The 22,883-nt window shown below is 39.3% G+C and overlaps 1 protein-coding gene across 1 annotated transcript; it reads right to left on the bottom strand.

The window, feature by feature from the left end:
• Window positions 1-216: 216 nt before the first annotated feature.
• On the bottom strand, window positions 217-22,671 carry LOC128483545 (alpha-1,4-N-acetylglucosaminyltransferase-like). The gene is made up of 3 exons (XM_053459768.1): window positions 22,539-22,671; window positions 8,670-9,305; window positions 217-1,299 (listed from the first exon to the last, which is right to left on the bottom strand). Exons 2-3 carry the CDS (start codon window positions 9,279-9,281, stop codon window positions 712-714), a joined length of 1,200 nt encoding a protein of 399 aa, XP_053315743.1. The 5' UTR covers window positions 9,282-9,305; window positions 22,539-22,671; the 3' UTR covers window positions 217-711.
• Between the last annotated feature and the right edge of the window lie 212 nt (window positions 22,672-22,883).

A 22,883-nucleotide genomic window follows, 5' to 3' on the forward strand; every position in this document is an offset into this window, starting at 1 on the left:
CGTCAATGTTTGCCTAATGATAGAAGCTATGCAGTTTTAAAGTGTGTGTGATGCCACATACAGGATCCACCCCAGGTGCCAAATACTCTAGGTACGCCCCTGCATTTACCTGTGATGCTTAAATACTTTGATCCCATTTTTTTTGTGATATAGAATTGAAAATAACATTCTGACTTAGATTCCTAACTAACATACAAAGCTAATTGATTCAGAAAATACAGAATGGGTGTTTAAAACATAATATGAATGTACAAATTCAATGCTCCAGACTAAAAGCAAATGAACATCTATCCAAGTATCCATGCATGTAAGTGGTAAGCAACAGTATCATGTAATTGCACTACTATGTACCCCATGAGAATGGCCAAACCACTGAACCACCAAGTAGATTCAATGCACCTCTTTGATGAGGTTTATTCAGGCTACTAAATTAGTGATTAGTGATTTTCACTGTTATGGTCAATTAAGGTTCAGTCAGGTCATTGAATTAAACTAAAGATTTCTAATGTATGAATGTTGGGTAAGAGAAATGAGCCATATATCTGTCATTCAGTCTTTGTTCTGTTTTTTTGGCTATAGGTCCAAAGTTTTGCTATGTTCTATGATATGAGAAAGTATCAATAGTAGTATTTAACAATTTGCAATGTTGCAGCAACTTAACTCCTTTTTATACACTAATAAGGTGTTTGAATCCTTTTATGATAAACACAGCTAAAGGTATATAGTCTCATTCCTTAGGAGGGCTCCATAGGTAATGGGACAGTGTTGTTTATAGAGATTATCCACCAATGTATTACTGCCTGGAACCATAGTCATAACATCTTTGTTCATGTAGTTCCAGAGATGTAAAGCATAAGAGTCATTAAACGTTGGAATTTTTTCCCAGACTTTGTAGTACAACCTCCAAGATGGATATGGAATAGGATAGAAACGTTGCGGGTTTAAAAAGGTGATGTTTCCACATATAATATCCTCAACAGCTGTAAAATTAGGAATGACACAATATTTCCTCAGAGTACGTGTGAAGAGTTGTGGGCCTTGATGTCCCCATATTGCTCCATTGTAATTCTTTACAAAATCCTCCATTGCAGTCCATGTGAAATTGTGACGGGGAGGTAATCCAAAAACACCGTTGCTGGAATCTTGTGAGAACTGAGCTGCCAGAAATGTCTTCTCTGGAATGGGTCGCACTGAGATGATGTCAGTATCCATGTAAATTCCACCATATTTCCAAATTAGGGCCAACCTACAGCCATCTGAACTGACGTGTATCCAGTGTTGTTCCCGTGTGGGATCGATCTAAAAATAGCACCCATTGTTAGCAGTGAAAGTAATATTCAACTTTAAATTACATAAAATTAAAGAAAAAGGTACATTCAGTTTGCATTATTTATCATCTATGGGGAACCTTTGCAAACAATATACAGTGGCAAAAAAGAAAGTGGACCCTTTGGAATTATCTGGTTTTCTTCATTGATTGTTCAGACCATGTTATCTGATCTACACCTAAGTCACAAGTATAGACAATCACAATGATCTTAAGCTAACAATACACAAACAATGATAATATTTGGTGTCTTTATTGAACACACTTAAAAACCATTCATGGTGCTGGGGTAAGTGAACCCTTGGATTTAATAACTGGTTTCAGTAATAACTTTAAACAGGGGCTTAACTGCAGATCAGACCTGCACAACACTCAAGAGGAATTTTAGGCTATTCTCCCTTAAAAAACTACTTAAGCTCAGCCATATTCCTAGGATGTGTGATGTGAACAGCTCTCTCGAGGTCATTACACAGCGTTTCTAATGGGTTAAGGTCTGGGCTCTGACTGGGCTACTCCAAAAAAGGGATTTTCTTTTTTAAAACCATTCTGTAGTCATTGTCTTGCTGCATTACACAACTTCTACTGAGCTTAAGCACTTGGCATGTACATATCCCAAGGCAGAATAAACCATTGGGGACCCTGTTTTCAGAGACAATGGAAGAAAGGGCTTTAGGAGTAAATACTTCTGATGAGTTCAAGGTAAGCAGACAATGCAATAAATCATCTCAAACGACAAGTCGGATGCTGGGTTGCATAGGGAGAGGCATTAGTAGCAGGAAGTTGATTATGCTACTTTACAGATCTCTGGTCACACCTAGAGTATTGCGTACAGTTCTGAGATCCCATCTCTAGAAGGATATTGACACATTAAAGAGACTTCAAAGGAGAGCTTGCAGGACAGCTTGGAAGAAACAAGAGAGAGGGGATGCAAAAGGAACACTTAGATATTTAAAGATATTTAACAAAGCACAGAAGGCATGATTATTTGAAAAGACTAGTAATGTTAGAACAAGAGCTCATATTCTAAAACTAGAGGATCAGATGCTTAGATGTAAACCGTCTTCAAGCAGAAGTGAAGGAATTTAAACAGGCATAGAATAGACATAAAGCTATCCTCACTATAGGACCAGACCAAGGACTGATAAGGGTTGACAAGATGGGCAGACTAGATGGGCCAAATGGTTCTTATCTACCATCAAATTCTGTTTCTATGTTCTTTGAAAGGGTTCACATAGTTTTTCTTGCCATTGTACTTATTCCAGGAGTTTGTACAACATTAAATATTCTTTACTAAAAAGCTTGAGGTGCATTTTAATTAACAATCATATTGTGCCAACTTAAATGGAACTTCTCCCATTCAAAATAAAACCCACACCATATACTCACAATTATCTATAATGTGTAGCTTTTCCGCTAATCTTCATAGAAAAGGAAAAACCTGAAATGTTCTACTTGCTTTCATTTTACATATTTTACACTAGTGCCTTATGTAAAGATATTTGTTAATTTGGTGAATCGTGGAAAGTTAAGGAACATTTCCATAAAAGGCCCTTTCATACCATGATGTCTCCTCGCCAGCTAACATCCAAATACATCTCTGATCAGGTGTTTTGCTAGGTTCCAAAAATATCTGGGGCTAAATCCCAATAGTAACTATGAGGTGTGATTTGCTGTGTGATTTCTTTTTGCCAATTCATTTTTTTCTATATATTCTTGAAATAGTATGTGCTATTTAATATTGCATTAATATTTTGTATGGAAAAATACTCCCCTCCTCCCAAAGATTAGTGTCTGTAGTTCCCCAAAGTAGTAGGGTCAGCTCTGGCCAGGTATAGCTATGGTTTTTGGCTTCTCACTCTAAATCCAACTTACGCTAACACCATACACTAACACACACTCCCTCTAACAGATACATACACACACTCTGTCTTTCACCCTCCAGGTGCCACTATTCAGTAGAAAGAGGGAAGTGTACAGAGAGCTGGTGAGACCTCGCTTAGAGTATTGTGTACAGTAGGGCTGCAACTAACGATTAGTATTTTCTATTAATTGATTAATCGGATAAAAAATAAATGTACATTTTTTGTTTTTTAAAAATAATTTAATAAACAAACATGATGTTAAAAACAAACAGCAGAATAAAAAACTTTGATAAAAATGCATTTCTTGTTTTCCAATCCCCCCCAGTTATGCACATTTGAGCCCAGGCTTGCTACACTGTCTCCCAGATATGCCACATGCCCCCAGATATGCCACATGCCCCCAGATATGCCACATGCCTCCCACATATGCCTTATGCCTCCTAATGTGCCACTGTGCCCCTGATATGTCTTATATGCCAGTATGCCTTATACCCCCAGATGTGCCACTCTGTCCTCCCCAGATATGCCTTATACCCCCAGATATGCCTTATACCCCCAGATATGCCTTATACCACCCAGATATGCCATAGTGCCCTCATAGATTCACAGAGTCTTTCGCAGACTCGTTCGCAGCACACTGACAGAATCCAGTAATCTTCACTGCCCCAGGATTTAGATTCCCCTTAGTTTGCCCCCCCTTTACCTCTAACTGCACCTTAAGTTAACCTTATTGATTAAATTAACTCTCAGTCGTCAGCATTAAATTAACCCTAAAGACCCCATCAACCATAACTGCCCCTAAATTAACCCTAAAGACCCCATCAACCATAACTGTCCCTAAATTAACCCTAAAGACCCCATCAACCATAACTGCCCCTAAATTAACCCTAAAGACCCCATCAATCATAACTACCCCTAAATTAACCATAACGACCCCATCAACCATAACTGCCCCTAAATTAACCATAACGACCCCATCAACCATAACTGCACCTAAATTAACCCTAAATATCACATTAACCGTAACTGCCCCTAAATTAACCCTAAAGACCCTATTAACCACAACTGCCCCTAAATTAACACTAAACATCCAATTAACCATAACTGCCCCCTAAATTAACCCTAAATAACCCATTAACCCTAAAGACCCTATTAATCACAACTGCCCCTAAATTAACACTAAACACCCCATCAACCATAACTGCCCCTAAATTAACCCTAAATACCCCATTAACCATAACTGCCCCTAAATTCACCCTTAAGACCCTATTAACCACAACTGCCCCTAAATTAACACTAAACACCCCATTAACCATAACTGCCCCTAAATTAACCCCCACTTCCCCTATTAATTTATACTTACTGTTAGATGAGTTGCTGAGCAGTGTGGATGCTATAAGGAAAGGGGTGGGGCCAATCATCAGTGTGACTGCAGGGAGGGACTGGAAAGCAGAATGGGGCAGGGCCAATCATCGGCGTGACTGCAAGGAGGGACTGGAAAGTAGAAAGGGGTGGGGCCAATCATCAGTGTAACTGCAGGGAGGCACTAGAGAGCAGAAAGGGGCAGGGCCAATCATCAGAGTGACTGCAGGGAGGGACTGGAAAGCAGAAAGGGGTGGGGCCAATCGTCAGAGTGAGTGCAGGGAGGGACTGTAAGTAGTAACTGTTGTAAGTGATTTTGGCAACGATTTTCATTATTGCTTATTATCGGTTTTTTGTTGTTGCAGCCCTAGTGTACAGTACTGGAGACTATATCTTTAGAAGGCTATAGATATGTTGGAGAAAGTTCAGAGAAGGGCTACTAAAATGGTTCATAGATTGCAGTATAAAACTTAACAGGAAAGATTAAAGGATCTTAACATATATAGCCTGGAATAAAGTCATGACAGGGGATATGATAGAAACATTGAATTACTTACAGAGAATCAACATGATAAAGATTTATTTAAAAAAATAAATACTACCACAAGAAGAGGACATACTTTTAAGGTAGATGGGCAAAAGTAATATTAGGAAATATCACTTTATACAGAAACGGTGGTTGATGCATGGAACAGCCTTCCAGCAGAAGTGGTAGATGTTAATACAGTGAAGTAGATATTAGATTACACCAGGGAAAGTATTCAGAGGTTGGGCAGGCTAGGTGGGCCAAATGGTTCTTATCTGCTGTCGCTTTCTATGCTTCTATGTTTAATCCTAGCCCCACACATACCCACTGACACCAAATACTAACACACACACACTCTGCTAACACCATACACTAACACCCACCCACATGCTCCAGATACCAGTGACACACAGCAGGGGAAGCTCCAGCAATGCATGGCTAGGGGTGAGGAAGGCAAGGTGCTGAATTTTGTTGCTGAATAGGTTCCTGAAGTTTTGTTTTGACTCCTGACTTGTCTAACTAACCTCTGCCTTGTGATTTTGCACCTTGCTGACCTGATTTGTATTCCACCTCGCTATCCTGACACCTGCCTTGTGTACTGACCTTTTAGTTTAGTGTACTGAACACGATCCTGGTGGCATCATCAAAATCCCCGTATGCCTTGGGGCTCAACTGTTTGCTAGGTGTTCCAGGCTCACGGCAGTCGCGACAATTAGACTTCTTGTGCAGACTGCCGAGCTGCTACTGTGTTAGGTGTTTGTTATGTGACTCCCCCCTGGGCACCTTACCTGGGCAACTGGGAGAGGGACAGGTGGGAGCACAGGGCCCAGAAGGTGCTGACGAAGGAAGCAGTAGGTAGCTCCAGAGACGCAAGACTAGAGTACACTTCAGCCTCAGAGTCCTCGTTTGGGCTGACTGCCCAAGCACCTGAGACGTCAAAAGAACACTTTATTTTACCCCACATGCCACCACGAAAAGGATAGGGTTGAGGGTTACATGGATTGAGGTCCATGCCCCCATAAGGGTTTATAAATACTTTTTAAGCACCTGAGCAGTGGATGGTTGAAAAGATGTATATGTCACAGTATACCCCATCTCAGATTTCTTTGATTATCCCCAGTCCTGAGAACCAGTTCCTTACAGCCCCACATAAAATGTTAATGTATAAATTAAACAGACAGGCTTAGGAATTATTTGCTTGTATCTAGACTGAAAAATGACTTAACCCACTCAGTCCCCTATGGACGTACTGGTACGTCCAGAAAACACATCGCAAGAAACCCTTATGGACATACCAGTATGCCTTGACTTTCTTGCACCGCTACACAGGAGATCAGGCTGTTGTTAGACAGCCTGGACTCCCCTCTGTCAGTAGAAGCCTGCTTGCTTTCTGCTGCCCGATCTCCTGCAACAGTTAAAAGGCTTGATCGCGCGATCCCTTCCGGGTCACGTCACTGCTGACGCCACCCAGAAAGGTCTTTGGAGGCCAGGATAACCCTGCAAGGTCTGTCATTAATGACATTAATAATAATGTTCAAGAGGTCCCTAAGAGGATCTGTAAGCATACTACCCTGATAACAGTGCAAACTGTTTTTTAAAAAATACAAAAAATAATATAAATAAATTATAAAAAAGATTATTATAATAATAAGAAAAGAAAAAAAACTTACATCCCATTGCCCTAGCACAACATCTCAAATGTATAACCCCCTGCCCCATTCACGACCCCCAAACCTAATAAGCCATAAGTATGGAAAAATACTACGCTATAGGGTACTATGTAAGGGATGGATATGGCCCTCTAGAAAAAAAAATCTAAGCATGTGGAGATGCAGCTAAACAATTTTGGCAGGGTTTCTCTGCCATAAGAAAACAGAATATCTGAACAAAAATAGCTCTCTTGGTAAGGCCGGACTGGATGACCCCCTCGGGGATACAGGTAGACATATAGGAGAAAGGACAAAAAGGACAAAAATAGTGCAATACTGTCTCTTTAAAAATATCTGTATACAATTTGTTATGAATAAACTCACAAACAAGCATGCACCGAGGGCCAGATCAAGTGCAAAATGTGCTTTAGTAAAATTAGGGTTACTGGATACTTCTGTAAGATAAAGTGCTCTTCTGGAAATAGTGCAGAATTAGGTGCTTTCTATAAAGTGCTCAATGCTTGAGACAGTATTGCACTATTTTTTTACTTTTTGTCCTTTCTCCTATATTTCCACCCGTGTCCCCGAGTAGGTCATCCAGTCCGGTCTTACCAAGGCAGCTATTTATGTTGAGATATTCTGTTTTCTACTGGCTACATTTCTTGGGATTTGAGGAGTACTTGCAGATATCTACTATAAGGAAAGTATTTTGTCTCAGTCTATTTATTTTTGTAAATACTATTCTTTGCCATAACACATACCCTGTGCAAAAAAATCTAAGCAACACAGAAGTGTTGATGAAAAAATAATTTCTGCAGCCACATTTGACAGTGATTGGTGGCCAAATAGCTGCATGAAGAGTGCCCAATTACCCATGATAGGATACTCTGAGTTGTCTGCTTTACATAAATATATATTTTGTGGGTGTTTTGGGTTTATTTGTTTAAAATTAGAGTTGCAATCCCATCTACCTAATGTAAAATTTTTACGGCTTTGTAAAAAATAATATACACCTTATGGTATGTTCCCTATAAGTGCTGGGAAAGTATGGAAATTCTATATAAATGAGGTATTTCTGAAATCAGGACACCTGAATCAAAGGAAAGCCCTCTTATAGTATATAGATTACATGGGTACACTATTCGCAGGAAAGGGGAATAATCGCTGAACCGACATACCGCAAAAATGGCAAAATTGCTCCGAGACGTGAGGTACCAAAAACTCCTGGGACTGAAGGACTGAGTGCAGACACTCCTTGGGCTTGTGCCTGAGTGAATCCAGTCATGACAAAGGCTGCTGTGCATGGGACGTCTACTCCCCGTCTACTCATGCACACTGTCTTGGTGTCACCCTTGACTCCGACCTTTTGTTCACACCCCATATTCAGTCTGTCTCTAAAAACTGTCTCTAAAAACTGTCTCTAAAATACTATAACATGATTAGTTATAGTATTTTGATTCAGTGAGGAAATCAGATCCCCATTTTGGAGCCAAGAAGGAATGCTTCTCCTTTTTGAGGCACAGTTGGAAAGTATTTGAATGTAGAGGTTTTATCTAATTCTAGGCCAACCATGAGGTTGGACGTGAGGGCTTTTTAAAAAAATTAAATCACTGTGTTACTATGTTCACAAAGTTCTTACTCATGTGCCAATTAACTCCAAGGCAACTCACGGGTTAATGAATTTGTGATTAGCCTACAAATAAGTTATATTTTTTTATCCAACTCGGAAGTACTAGCAACAGTTAGCTAACAAAATGGGGATAAAAAGTGCTCAAAACATTTTCTATTCTATGAAAAATATTATTTAACACAAACCTGTAACCTTTAGTGAAATTAATTGTAACAAAATACACCCAAATGTATTTGGGCCTTGATTTATTTTTAGTATTTAAACTCAATCCACCTAATCAATATCTACAATATATGTATTAAACTGGTCTTACCTTTTGATACCATGGAAAGAGCGGCGTATCTTTAAAAACTTCCTTCATTTTCAAAGGGAAGATGTAGACATTCTGCAGATATGAAATAGTTGGAAATCTCTTCCGTGTTCTGTTCTCGTCATCATTAGTATTTATTTCTGACAAACCTTTTATGAAGAAAACTATTGGCCTATCACTATATACACGAGCTGCTGATTCTATAGCACATAATACTAGGGGAGGTGGCTGTGCCCTACTCCCTGATTCTAGAAATATTATACCATTGCCTTGGCTTAAAATATCCCCTGGATTCAGATAATTAGAAGTATTTTTTTCCATGTTGTTAGATGTTTTATAGGTAGAGACTAAAACCTCTTGGGTTACAATGTTCTCCTGATTTACTGATATAGTACTTGGACTTTGTGAATAGAAAGGAGTTGTGCTAGTCATTTCTATAATATGGTTATTCATTTGTGTTACAGTTTGTTTTGAAGCTATATTGCTGAATGTTGAATTTTTGGTAAAGAATAAAGATATAAAATGAATGGTGCTCTGTTTATCAATGACTCTATAAAAGAATCCAAATGATGTAATAAATAGTAGGAAGACAAATATCCTTATCGCTTTTAGCATTTTGAAAGCTTGGTGATAATATTGCTGTAGGAGAAAAGAAAAATAAATTATATTAGACAATAGTTTTCATTAACAATTTAGGCAGTTTCAGATTACATTAGTGAAAGTGTGTATTAAGTTTTCTTAAATAAAAAGTCTAGTCCCCAAAATTAAAGTTTTTTTATTTGATAAATAAAACCAGGTTTTAGTGTAAGCAGGAAGCATACTTAGGCACAACAGGAGTGTAAATATGAGTGCAATAGATACTAAAATCCTATGCCTATGCAAGAAGGATACTTAAGTATGCTTCCTACTTTTTGTGTACCCAGAGGATGAGTTAAAAGACACATAACTAAATGGTGTATGTCCTAACTTTTATATAGGGGCGTACCTAGAGTATTTGGCACCTGGGGCGGATCCTGTATGTGGCAACCCCCCCCCCACATATGCACACTTTAAAACTGCATAGCTTCTATCATTATATACTGGTGCAGACATTGAAGGTGGTACAGCATTACTGTTATCATTATATACTGAGGAAGACATTGACGGGGTATAGCATTACACCTATCACTATATACTGAGGAGACATCGACGGGCGTACAGCATAACACCTATCACTATACATTGAGCCAGACATTGACAATAGTGCAGCATAACCCCTATCACTATATACTAAGTCAAACATTTATGTGGTATACGCCTACCACTTCAGTGTCTGGCTTAGTAGTAGGGATGCACCGAAATGAAAATTCTGGACCAAAATTGAAAATTCAGCATTTACTTGGCCGAAACCGAAAATGACCCCTCACCATAAAAAAAAATCACACACTTTTATTTAAAGTAACTAACACACCAAAATTGGACAAAAAAAATAACAGCAATCACACTCCTATCATGCCCAGGCATACCCAGATTCCAGCATGTACTAGCTGACTTGGCATGATAGGAGTATGATTGCTAACAGCAATCACACTCCTATCATACCCAGGTTCTAGCATGTGCTGGTTGCCTGGGCATGATAGGAGTGTGATTGCTGTTATCAATCATTTATAGATATATAGATATATAGATATATATATATATATATTAATATTAATATTGTTATTATTATTGTTCACATGTTAACTCAGCGCTGGAGATATAGAATCAGACATACAAATCCGGTATTTGCAGGTATACAATACTAATGTATGGAAACATAGCATTGCAGGTATAGATCAAAACTCAGCAATAAAGGTATAGATAAAAACCCCTAAATTACAGGCATAGATGAAAGGTCCCACGACCCAAAGCCAGCCCTGGCGTCCACACTGCCCACATAGAACCTGAGCAGCACCCAAATTACACAAATAGGACTTACCATCTTTGTCCCCAAACAGCCCAGCATGAGTCAACTTTGTCCCCAAACAGCCCGGCCTGTGCCATCTTTGTCCCATAAACACCCTGCCTGTGTCATCTTGGTCCTCAAGGCTCAAACATCCTGCTTGTGCCATCCTTGCCTTTCCACAAATGAATAATGCATCTACCATACACACAAACACTTTTACAGTCACTCACTAATTCACACTTTCATTAACACAATCATTTATTCTCTCACTCATTCACACAAATGTATTCATTCATTATGCATTCTCACAAACTCATTATCTCCCTCATTCAGACAGTTCATCCACACATTCATTCATTCTTTCACTCATTCACACAATGCATCCACACGTTAATTCATCCTCTCACTCATTCTCTGTTTATTTATTTCAATATACTTACTACACTCTTTCTCACTATCTACCCCCTCTCCCTCGGTTCTCACTATCTACCCCCCCTCGCTTCTCACTATCTACCCCCTCCCTCACTTCTCACTATCTACCCCCCTCTACTTCGTTTCTCACTACCCTCTCCCCCTTTGTAGTTTAAGGCAGAAAGGTTTTGGACTTACCATCCAGAATTCCTGCGGTGGGAGCACGCCACCTCCATCTTCCTGCTCTGCTCGGTGCGCGCTGCTTCACTGCTGAGTGCCAGAATATGACGTCATATTCTGGCGCTCAGCATGACATGCCGGCACCACAACTGAGTTAGAGGCCTTGCGAAGGAGACGGAGGGACGCGGAGCGATTGCTAGATGCCCCTCTCTCTCCTCCGCATCAAAAACAAAAAGTGACAAGGCTGTCCGAGACCCGGGCAATCCGGGACATGTGGTTACCTGGGGCGGACCGCTCCCCCCCACCCCCCGCTAGGTACGCTACTGCTTGTATACAATTTTAAATTGTATCAAATATATTGGAGTACAGGCAAGATAGAGTCCAATATGCATTTAACATGAATAGGGTCCTTTGATGAATAGTTATGCCTAATTGTTTATAACATTATAATTGAAAAGCGTCTACAATTTTCCATAATTTTCCATGAAAAACAATTTGTAGACAAAAGTCCTTTTGAAGCAATTTCCAATTACATCTCAAAAAGGGAATGTTTGTTAAAGACCCTGAAATGACAATCTCTCACTGGATTAACAAGCTATCATGTCTTTCTTAGACCTGAGCATTCAGATTCGGACAAACTTTGGTAAATTCAGAGATTCGTACAAAGCCACGAAAATGTGGCAAGACCCCCCAGAATAATTTCCGCTTCTGCCGACCACTTCTGATTCAGCATCTTCTATCTTTAATCTTCTCCCTTCTCGGGAGGGAAAATTCCGCCAAAATGGAGGCGCTTGTGTTGGCATGCTCTTCCCTATCCTCCAATTGGGGGAGAGGATATCACCTTAAGCGCCGTCATTTTGTCTTAACTTAAACTCAGGGCAATATGGAGGCACATAAGGTTCTTTTTTTCTAACATTCAGGTTCGTATTAATTTTAATTTTAACAAAATTACCAATTTCCTTAATCCCTAAGGGTGTCTGAACAAAAGAAATGATCCCAATGAAACAAACCAAAAAGAAACATAGCGCTCTGAATTTTTGTTTTCATTTTGTTACTTTTATTGCTCTCACACTCTCACTCTCAATGCCACCCTACCTTCTCCTCCGACCTCTCTCAAGTCCCTATCTCCTTTTCTGTAGCTTTCCTTCTTCCCTTGACTCTTCTTGTTCTTCTGTCTTCTTTCTTTGTCAGCTTCTCCCTGGTATCAGCTTTGTTAACCAGGCCTCCTGAAGCAAAAGGATGGAGTCGGCATACACCCTCTCCCCTGTGGGGTGCACTGTGGCTCGAAAGATAAGTGTAGAAAATGCTTCCTCTGCCCTCTTTTTCCTGTCTGTGCCCCTGGACTACCCTTGCATCTGCCCTTCCCACTCACTAACCTTCATCAGCCACTGTCTGGTGTCCTCTGGTCTCAAAAACTGACAGGAGGGAAGGGGTCAAGAAAAAAAATAGGGGGCTTATGCAAACAATAGTGTAGAATGCTAACAATAGTGTTATTTATGTGTAATGGTGCACTCACAAAAAGACTTATGCCCAGAATGCTTACAGACATAATTGCACATAGATGATATATGCAAAATTCGCTGTGGAAACAATCTTCCTTTAAATGTGTCAGTCAGGTCCTTTAATACAGTGCTGGATACATACATAAAATGCAATAGCCGATAAATATCTAAATAAATTAATCAATATTAATAAATAAAAACATGCAAAAATTGTGGAATAGTGTCATCTAATGTTCTCAATGCATTTTGCCACCCTTGGGCTTCATCAGGAGGAGAAAATCACTATAATTATTCAATACATGTTTGCTCGTTTTAGATGTTCCTCATACATAGGTTTTCTGATTGTGTTAGTGGTGATGCATCTGTCTCTTGTCTTGACTTATTGAAAATGGAGTCCTCTTAGGGGCAAAATGCTTGTTTATGTCTGTTCTTGATGAACGCCTTTTATTTGTCCCCTTGTGAGGGCATTGGAGAGTGCTTTATATCGGTTGCAGCTGTGCATCTGGGATGTACTCCCTCATTGAATTACATATTACGCCATGTACTAAAGCAAAATCTTGGCCTAAGACATGCCATTGTAGCTGTAATGGAAGTCTCTGCAGTAAAAACTGGGATGGATACTGGTTGAAAATTCAGAACTGTCCCACTCAAACTTACACTAAAAGTACACTATATGACAAAAGGTTTATGGATATCATTGAGTTTAGCTGTTTCAGCAATACTCATTGCTGACAGTTGTATACAATCAAGCACATAGGCAGCCATCTACATAGACAAATATTGACAGTAAAAGTGATCATACTGAAAAGCTCAGTGACTTTAAGCATGGTATAGTCATAGGATGCCACCTTTCCGGATGTCAGTTCCTGAAATTTCTGCCCTGCTACATCTGCCCCGGCCCACTGTGATTTATGACCACATTGTTGAATAACAACAATGTGGTCATAAATCAGTAAACCGCGCACAGGGCCGGCCTTTGGGGTGTGCGACCTGTGCGACCGCACAGGGCGCCACACTCCAGGGGGCGCCGCCGCGGGGTCCGCCGCCGCCGCAGTGCGGTCCGACGCCACTGCCGCCGCGGGGTCCGCCGCAGCGCGGTCCGACGCCCCTGCCGCCGCGGGGTCCACTGCCGCCAGTATGGGGGCACCCGGCACCCCTCCAGAGACGGACAGTAATGTCCGCCGCTGGAGGAGCAGGCTCGCAAGGGAGCAGTATCGGAGGTCTTTAACAGACCTCCGATACCGCTCCCTTGTGATCCCCGCGGCAACAGCTGCTGTGCGCCGGGGTTTGCTGTCAGATCCCGGCGCACAGCACTGAAGCCGCGCCCACCGGTCTCCGTGCCCTCTGACCCGGAAGAAGAGAAGACAGAAGAACTAAGAAGAAGAGCGAAGAGGAGGCAAAGAAACTGAAAGAGGAAAGGTAGGAAAGCATAGAGTGACAGTGAGAGTGGATTGGTGTATATGTGTGGATTAGTATATATGTGTGGTTTGGTATATATGTGTGGTTTGGTATATGTGTGGATTAGTATATATGTGTGGTTTGGTGTATATGTGTGGATTGGTATGTGTGTGGATTGGTGTATATGTGTGGATTGGTGTATATGTGTGGATTGGTATGCGTGTGGATTGGTATATATGTGTGGATTGGTGTATATGTGTGGATTGGTGTATACGTGTGTGGATTGGTATGCGTGTGGATTGGTATGCATGTGGATTGGTATGCGTGTGGATTGGTGTATATGTGTGGATTGGTATATATGTGTGGATTGGTGTATATGTGTGGATTGGTATGTGTGTGTGGATTGGTGTATATGTGTGGAGTGGATTGGTGTATATGTGTGGATTGGTGTATATGTGTGGATTGGTGTATATGTGTGGAGTGGATTGGTGTATATGTGTGGTTTGGTGTATATGTGTGGATTGGTGTATATGTGTGGATTGGTATGTGTGTGTGGATTGGTGTATATATGTGGATTGGTGTATATGTGTGGAGTGGATTGGTGTATATGTGTGGATTGGTGTATATGTGTGGATTGGTGTATATGTGTGGAGTGGATTGGTGTATATGTGTGGTTTGGTGTATATGTGTGGATTGGTGTATATGTGTGGATTGGTGTATATGTGTGGATTGGTGTATATATGTGGATTGGTGTAAATGTGTGGAGTGGATTGGTGTATATGTGTGGATTGGTGTATATGTGTGGATTGGTGTATATGTGTGGAGTGGATTGGTGTATATGTGTGGATTGGTGTATATGTGTGGATTGGTGTATGTGTGTGGATTGGTGTATGTGTGTGGATTGGTGTATGTGTGTGGATTGGTATATATGTGTGGAATGGTGTATATGTGTGGATTGGTGTATGTGTGTGGATTGGTAAGGGTGTGAGAGTGATGGGTGTTATAAGATAAGAATGTGATTGCTGTTAATCTTATATATATATATATAAATATTGTTATTTAATTGTTTTGTTATGTGTTATGGTGTGGGGGGGGGGTCATATTCGGTTTTGGCCAGGTAAATGCTGCACTTTTGGTTTCAGTCCAGAATTCGTTTCGGTGCATCCCTACTACTAAGCCAGACAATGAAGTGGTAGGCCTACACCACATCAATGTTTGGCGTAGTATATAGTGATTGGGGTTTTGTTACAAGTTTTGATTCCTTTCTTTTTTTGGGATGGGGGGGCGCCAGACGAGTAGTCCGCACAGGGCGCCAGAACTCCTAAGGCCGGCTCTGACCGCGCATATTCACAGAGTGTGGGTTGCAGAGTGCTGAAGCATGTAGCTCATAGACAATTTCCTGTCCTCTGTAGCATCACTATAAAGTTCCACTCTGGAGTGATGAATCATGGTTCACTATCTAGTAGTCTGATGCGAATCTGGGTTTGGCAGATGCCAGAACTCTACCTACCGTAATGCATAGTGACTAAGAGTTTGGGTAGGCTCATTAGTTACAACGAAGGGTAATGTTAATGCTGCAGCATACAAAGGCATTTTAGGAAATTGCATGGTCCCAACTTTGTGGCACTAGTTTGGGAAAGCCCTTCCCTTGAGTGGGCTGCACTTGAGCCCTGACCTTAATCTCACTGAACAACTTTTGGATTAATTCAACAGTGTATTGATCTGTGATGTAATATAAATTAAGTGAATAGAGAAAAGTATATATATATATATATATATATATATATAATGTAAAATAAAACAAAGAAAGAATCAAGAGAGAAAAAATTTAGTGGTAACGTTCCCTAAATACCAAAAAGAATTCTGGTGTATGCGCTAGCACCAAAACAAATAAGCAGAGTAGCTCTGTAACCTGTTTATTTGTTTTCGAGCTAGCGCATACAGTAGAATTTCTAGATTATATAAAACTTTTGGATTAATCGGATTGCCAGTTGCCAGCCAAGCCTTCTAGTCAAACACCAGTACTTGTCCTCACAAATGCTCTCTTGGCTGAACGGGGCAGAAATTGTCACAGACATACTCTAAAATCTTGCGGAAAGCCTTCCCACAAGAGTAATGGCTTTTATAGCCACAAAGGTGTCCATGGTGTTTGAATGGGATATCCAAGCTCATGTAGGTGTGATGGTCAGATGTTCATATTCTTTTGGTCATATAGTGTACCCTTTATCATCTATCTTTATCCCTCTGCTCCTTTATCATTTACTTGTACTAATCCTGTTTTCATATACAGAATTCTAGATTTCTTGTCTTTAGCCACAGGTTCTGACTTAATATGTCTTCACTTAACAACTAAGTTACCGGAAAGTTTATAACCAACTATTTGGTTATCTTATCCTGTAAGAAAATGTAGCTATTCCATCTGAGTCCATGCTCTCGCGGAGTTTCTCATGGAGTGGGAGTTTCTCCACGTTGAGCCTGTAATGTGTTTGCAGTCTTGTTAATTAGTCTCATTTTTAATGATGTTGATATCAACTGTGTAAATTCTGGAACCCATTTGTTCAGTCAATTAAAGCTGCAAGGCAAGATAAGCCTTTTTGACGACTATACAAATATTTGACTTTATGGGAGAAATAAACAAAATAACACTTAAGGCTATTTTACTGACACTTAAGACTATTTAAAATAAAGTTATGTGTGGACTGTCAGATAAATGTAAAAGTTTTACACAATTTTTAATATTTGCTGATACATTATATTTTACTTTTCTAGCACTCTATCTCTGGTGTGATCTATTTCATGAGAATGTGGCAAAGAAAATGTTACGATACAGCCTCTTCCTCTCTTGTATAAGTTTTTTAGACAGCTTTTACATAAAACATAATTTTAAGCATGGTGCTCAGAAGGCTAAATTAGATTAAATTATGTACTGTCAAAAAGTGCAATGCTGTTAAACACATAAGAATAAGCATCTTCACATTTGTACCACACCACCATTTCAGACCTATTTTCATGTTAAATTGTCACAGACATAGATTTATATCAGCCATCTTCTAGCATTGTCATCTGAGGCAGGATGGGGTGTCCCACCTATCACTGGTGTCATATCTGTTCCTGGAGTTCGAAGGGGACACAGGAACACTTGCGCAGGACCCCCACCTTACTGCAACTGGGGCACTGCCCTTCTTGCTCCATGGAAGTTACAGCCCTGTCTTCAATCAATATTTTCTTTATACAGTTATTTTTGACTGCCTATTTTTCCCATGCTCAATTGTTGTAACAATTCAATTTTGAGCACTTTGTCTTGTTGCTTTCATTGTATTGTATACCATTTGTTGTGTTAACAGAACTGACTGAGCATTGTTCTTTATGTCCCACGATAAAGAAACAAATGCATTTCTCACATTTCTAGATATCACATTTTCTTTGTGCACTTAAAAACTAAATATACAAAACCGTGTAAAATCAAGCATAAAGTGGTGTGTCCCATACAGCAAAGAACAAAAAAGAGCCTCTCCCTGAAAGGTTCCATAATTTACCCTTCTGGCCTCCTGTGTCTTGCCTCCAAGGGGCACCCACTGACCATCATGCGGAGCCTTAATGTCGCATAATCTTCCCAGATACGGGGGAAGTCTGCCGGGCACAGGGTGACTACATGTCCAGATTTTCCAGGACAGTCCCACAATGGGACTTTAGGTTCCGGATCCCGGACAGCCTCAATCCGGGACAACACATTGAGAATTCTTAGTACAGGAGGTCTTACCAAATAAAGAGAGACTTCTCTACTCTCCTGACTGACTGAGAGTTCAGAAGCATCTCCTTTTAGGATGAGTCCCTCCTTCACACTAAGCTCAGTGTATAACTGTTTGCCTGTTTGTTGAGACTATGTGTCTATTCGTGTAAAGTCTGGTAATAGAGAGGTTAATTCTCTGAATCTGGTCATGTCTGGTAATAGAGGAGTCAAATAACTTAAACTGCTCATGTCTGTAATGATTGTATGTCTCTTATAATCTAAATATATTATTAAATCTGAAGTCAACATGGTTCCCAAGGCTTTAATATAAATTAAAATATAAAATACATTGTATGTGTATGTGATGGTGTGTATATGTGAACCAGTGGGTATGTAAGATATATATAATATATAATATATTTTATGTGTATGTGACAACATGTGCATAAGTGATTCAGTGTGTATGATATATACGCCTGTGTGTCTAATCTCATCCACTTCATAGTGTGTCCCTGAATGGCAGAAAGCCTGGAGTCACCTCAGTCATGTTGCTCCTGCCTCCAAAGCTTTCCCTCTGGGGCTATTTTATACTTCCTATCTCCTAAAGCCATCAAAGTGAATATTCAATAATTAGATTTGTGGGCTAAAACACATTTTTTTGTGTGCTCTTCAGGGTTTTATTTTTTTATTTCCTTCAAAGTGAACATTTCATTGTTCATCAGAAACAGAAGCAGTTTACCATCAAAAATGTGCAACTTAATATATATTTATTTGAAATAACACAAATGGTTCTGATGTAAGCAAATTGTTCATTTGATCTTATCATTGTTTAATACATTTTTGGGGTGTTCTGTGTATGTGAACTATATTTAGGCTCATTGCATAGATAGTATTTGCCCCATATGGTTTCAATGGACTTAGTAAATGCTATAAATGACAGAATTTAACACTTACAATTAAATGTACTGAATACTTAGTATCTGAAGAACCTGTACTTCTTCATTGTATTTCTGGGCTGGTCTGTGTATATCAAATATATTTGCTCCTAGTGCCTACTGCTTGGGTAGTACAGTGTTGTTTTCTTTATTACTTGTATTGGTCTATCCCAATACTGTACAGCACAGGATAGCAGAGTCATGATTAACTGTGTCTGTAAAAATATGCACAACTCACATTGATATGTTTCCTCTGTATAACCCTGCTTTTGCAGAGATAAGCGAGTTTTATTGTGCACTCTCGAATGTACTCCTTTTCTCCGCTATCCTGCTGTATGATTGTATATGTATTTGCTCAATGTATTTCCTTGTACCATGCAGATTCTTGCTCATGTACTTCCTGATATTCTGAACACCAAATAAACAGTTTATGGGGGAAAAAAAACCCTTAACACACAGACAAACAATATAGTCAGACTCACTCACATGCATACACGTGCACATACACACACACACTTACATATATCACACAGCTTGCCATATAATTCAGTCAGGGGATAAACGCAACAATTTGAAGAATAATCTGCGTTATATATTACCCTTCTTTTCTCATATCGTCAGCAAGAGAAGGGCAGTGGCAGCAGTACATCTGAGAAGCCACCAAACGCTTTGCACCCACCCGGTTTAATCTGAATATATAAAGTATATATAGCATAATTCCTTTTTCATCCCTATGGGTGGTATGTATGTTCCTCAACCTAAGGTCCTCTACCAGAGGCCTGGGAGTTTGAGGGTTCTGTACAGTATCTTCAGCTATTTCTAGCACTGCAATCTTCTGGATAAAGTGTTCTCCCAGCTACTCTCCCAGCTTAGGAGTCACATCCCCACGTACTCCTACTTTCTGTACCCTTTGTGACAATGGCTATTTTAACATTTTTGCAGTGCTGTAATTCTCTTCCATCTCATTTACTGTACTCACATAAATTATAACTTGTTTTTTTTTCAGGACAAGAATGGCTCTCTTTAGATACCATTATTTATATTTGGCATTTTTACATCTTTTACATTTTACATTTTTTTTTTTATAATTTTTGGACATATTTTCCTTGACTTGGATGATTTACCTTATGATGTCAGTGTGACATCACTAGGGTCTTTTTCATTTTTCATGTTTTATTACATATTAATTTATAGACTTTCAATATGGTGATTACAATCACTCCTAGGAGTGATCATATGGGACCCTACATTTGTTTTGGTGTTACTAGTATGCCAGACACATCAATTGTTGTTAAAAGGGTGTATTTCCGTGATGTGCCTGGCATGTCAATTGCCGTAAAGGGGTTAAACAGGATAGGTGCAAGGTGTTTGGTGGCTTCTCAGATGGGACACATGTGATGCTGCCTCCACCTCTCCTTTCTCTCCATCTCTCCTTTTTTTATTAAATCACCTTCTCTCTATCTTACTCTTTCTATCTTTTTTTTCACTATCATTTCCCTTTCTCCCCATCTCCTGTCTTTCTTAATTCCTGTGGTGGGAGCATGAGGTCTGCTCCTACAGACAGTGCTGAGCTCTGATATGACATCATATCCTGGCGCTCAGCATTAATAGCCCGGACGCTCCGCAAGGGATTTTGGTCAGTCAGGAACCTGGCTGCATGCCACAACAGAGGCCTTGGTATGCCCATTATGCCACTCGTGCCATAGGTCCGCCATCACTGTTTTAAACCATAGACAGTATGTGCCCCCATATGCTTTCATATGCTTATAACTTATGTCATGCTTTGATTGGAAGATTATAGGCCACTACCATGTAAAGATTTTTACATTTTCAATAACATGTAGATTTATATGTAAAATGTGAATAACAGGATGTCCCTCACCTGTGGATAGATGCCTTTAATAGTTTTTAAAAAATTAGATGGCTGCTCAGTGTGACTCATTTTCAGTAATATCACAAACATTCACAGCAACAGCAAGAGGGTTGGAAGTTTGGTGCTGTCAAGAAGTGATCAGAGGAGACTCAGGGAGCAGACAAAGAAGTGTTCTTTGTCTGCTCCCTGAGTCTCCTCTGATCACTTCTTGACAGCACCAAACTTCCAACCCTCTTGCTGTTGCTGTGAATGTTTGTGATATTACCGAAAATGAGTCACTTACCGAGGAGGGAAAATCTTTCAAGGCATGTTTTACAGAAATCATATGCACCCATTATGTATTTAAAGTGATAAATTATAACATTTACAATGTAAATAAGTTGGGCAATGAACAATAACAAGCACTGCAAAATGTCAGGTATAATACGTAACATTTACCCTCGCAGTCTTCACATTCTGCGTTTATCTGCGCAGGTAAATTACATCCTATCCTAGTGCTCAGACTCAGAGTAATGTTACAACTGTATGTGGACTATGCTGGAATATTTCAAAACATATAAATTGTAAAATTACTCATTTACAGTCTATTCGAGTCAAGCCCTAGAGTGCATATGTTTAAGCAAGAGTGACATAAAAAAAAAGGTTATTTGAATGACCTGGCTTGAATTTGACCTCCTTCTCTGGGACAAACCTTATCCCCTCTACCTGGGGGGGCTATAGATTGATGTAGGTACTGGTAGGGGTTTTATTTATTTATTTTATTTAAACACTTCCACTTCCATCCCACCAGATAGGGACTGAGTGTAGGAGAAAGGAAGGGGATGGGGTTTACACCTCTCCATAGGGTTAATGTTATTTTAAATTCCCACCTCAAACCCAGTGTGCAGGGGGTGAGGGGCAGAGGGCAAAGAGCGCATCTATGTCCTCCAAGACTACTCTTATTTTAACCCTTCCATCTAATTGGGCACCAAATGGGGGGGTATAGGTGAGTTAATTCCTTATTCTACGCCCCATCAAATATGAGATTAGGAATGGGGAAATTATCCCCCCCCATACTGCATAGTAAGGGAATCTCTACAACTCTATAAATATATATATGTATTTTTTAAATGTACAAGGAAAGAAGGTATTACTGACTCCTATATCATCTAGTTTATATTCAGTTCCAGCTTGTATTTGCATCTGACAAGCAACTTATTGGTTAATGCATTTGCAAGTTTCACCAACTTGACTCTCCAGCAGTCTAATGTATGTGAGCTGAGTGTTTCATACATGTACAAATGTGAGTTGGCAATAGTTACTTTGCACTTTGGTCTTAAAAAACTTTTAAATGCACTGGTTATTAAAAGAATATACCTCTTTGTGATTATCAATGACGTGTATTCTGTACATACTAGACTCTTAACCATACAATCAAATGCCATAAAGTAACGAGTAATGATAAAATACTACTATAGTAAGTAATATTTTTTAAAATTAAATATTATGTAAATTGTTATATATTTCCATTTTTGCAGGATTTATTATTTCATGTTCCTGCATTATGCCTATGTATTGATATAAGTGGTTTATTCTTTATGCTTCTTTTTTATACTCTCTTATTAATTGAGTCTCTTTACATCTTAATCACCTCTATAAGAAGGATAACATGTAAACCTTGGTGATAAAGTAGTATCAATACAATCACAAACATATATATATATATATATATATATATATATCTACAGAGAGAGAGCTAGAGATATTACCTAATCTCAATAACAAAAAAAATAAGAACAATAAGTAAAAGGCTCTGAAAGCCTATATATAAAAATATGTTAAGGAAAAAATAAGAGAATACAATAGTTTTATAATATTATCTAAATATTTTCAATAATTGCTGTGTATATAGTGTGGTAAATAATTATAAAAGATCGTACCTTGTAGCAGCAGGGATATAGATTGTATAAAAACTTTTCCAGTTATTCTGTATGCGGCAACTTGTCTCCCTCTGTGTTGTAGAACAGGTAACTGATACACCTTTTAAGTCCCATTGACAGTAATGCAAATATGTAAAACTATTAAGACAGGTCAGGTACTATTGCTTTTGTAAACACCTTCCATCTCAAAACGTTCACTCATTGGTGTGATGTAAATTCTAGTCCACAGCTGTTACAATGCCAAATGCTATGCCCAAATTCTAAATAAATGCATTCTTCATATAATTATACATAGGGGTACCAAAATGTTTAACTTACAAAGGCAGCTAGGAGTGAGAATGAGTG

The sequence above is a fragment of the Spea bombifrons genome, chromosome 3 (assembly GCF_027358695.1).
Source record: "Spea bombifrons isolate aSpeBom1 chromosome 3, aSpeBom1.2.pri, whole genome shotgun sequence".
In the NCBI taxonomy this organism is placed as follows: domain Eukaryota; kingdom Metazoa; phylum Chordata; class Amphibia; order Anura; family Pelobatidae; genus Spea; species Spea bombifrons.

Excerpts from the sequence above, each read along its gene's own strand:
- LOC128483545 (XM_053459768.1), bottom strand. The coding sequence starts at position 9,281 with ATGCTAAAAGCGATAAGGATATTTGTCTTCCTACTATTTATTACATCA. Across the intron at positions 1,300-8,669 it reads TCTTTCCATGGTATCAAAAG|ATCGATCCCACACGGGAACA; the intron begins GTAAGACCAGTT and ends TGCTATTTTTAG.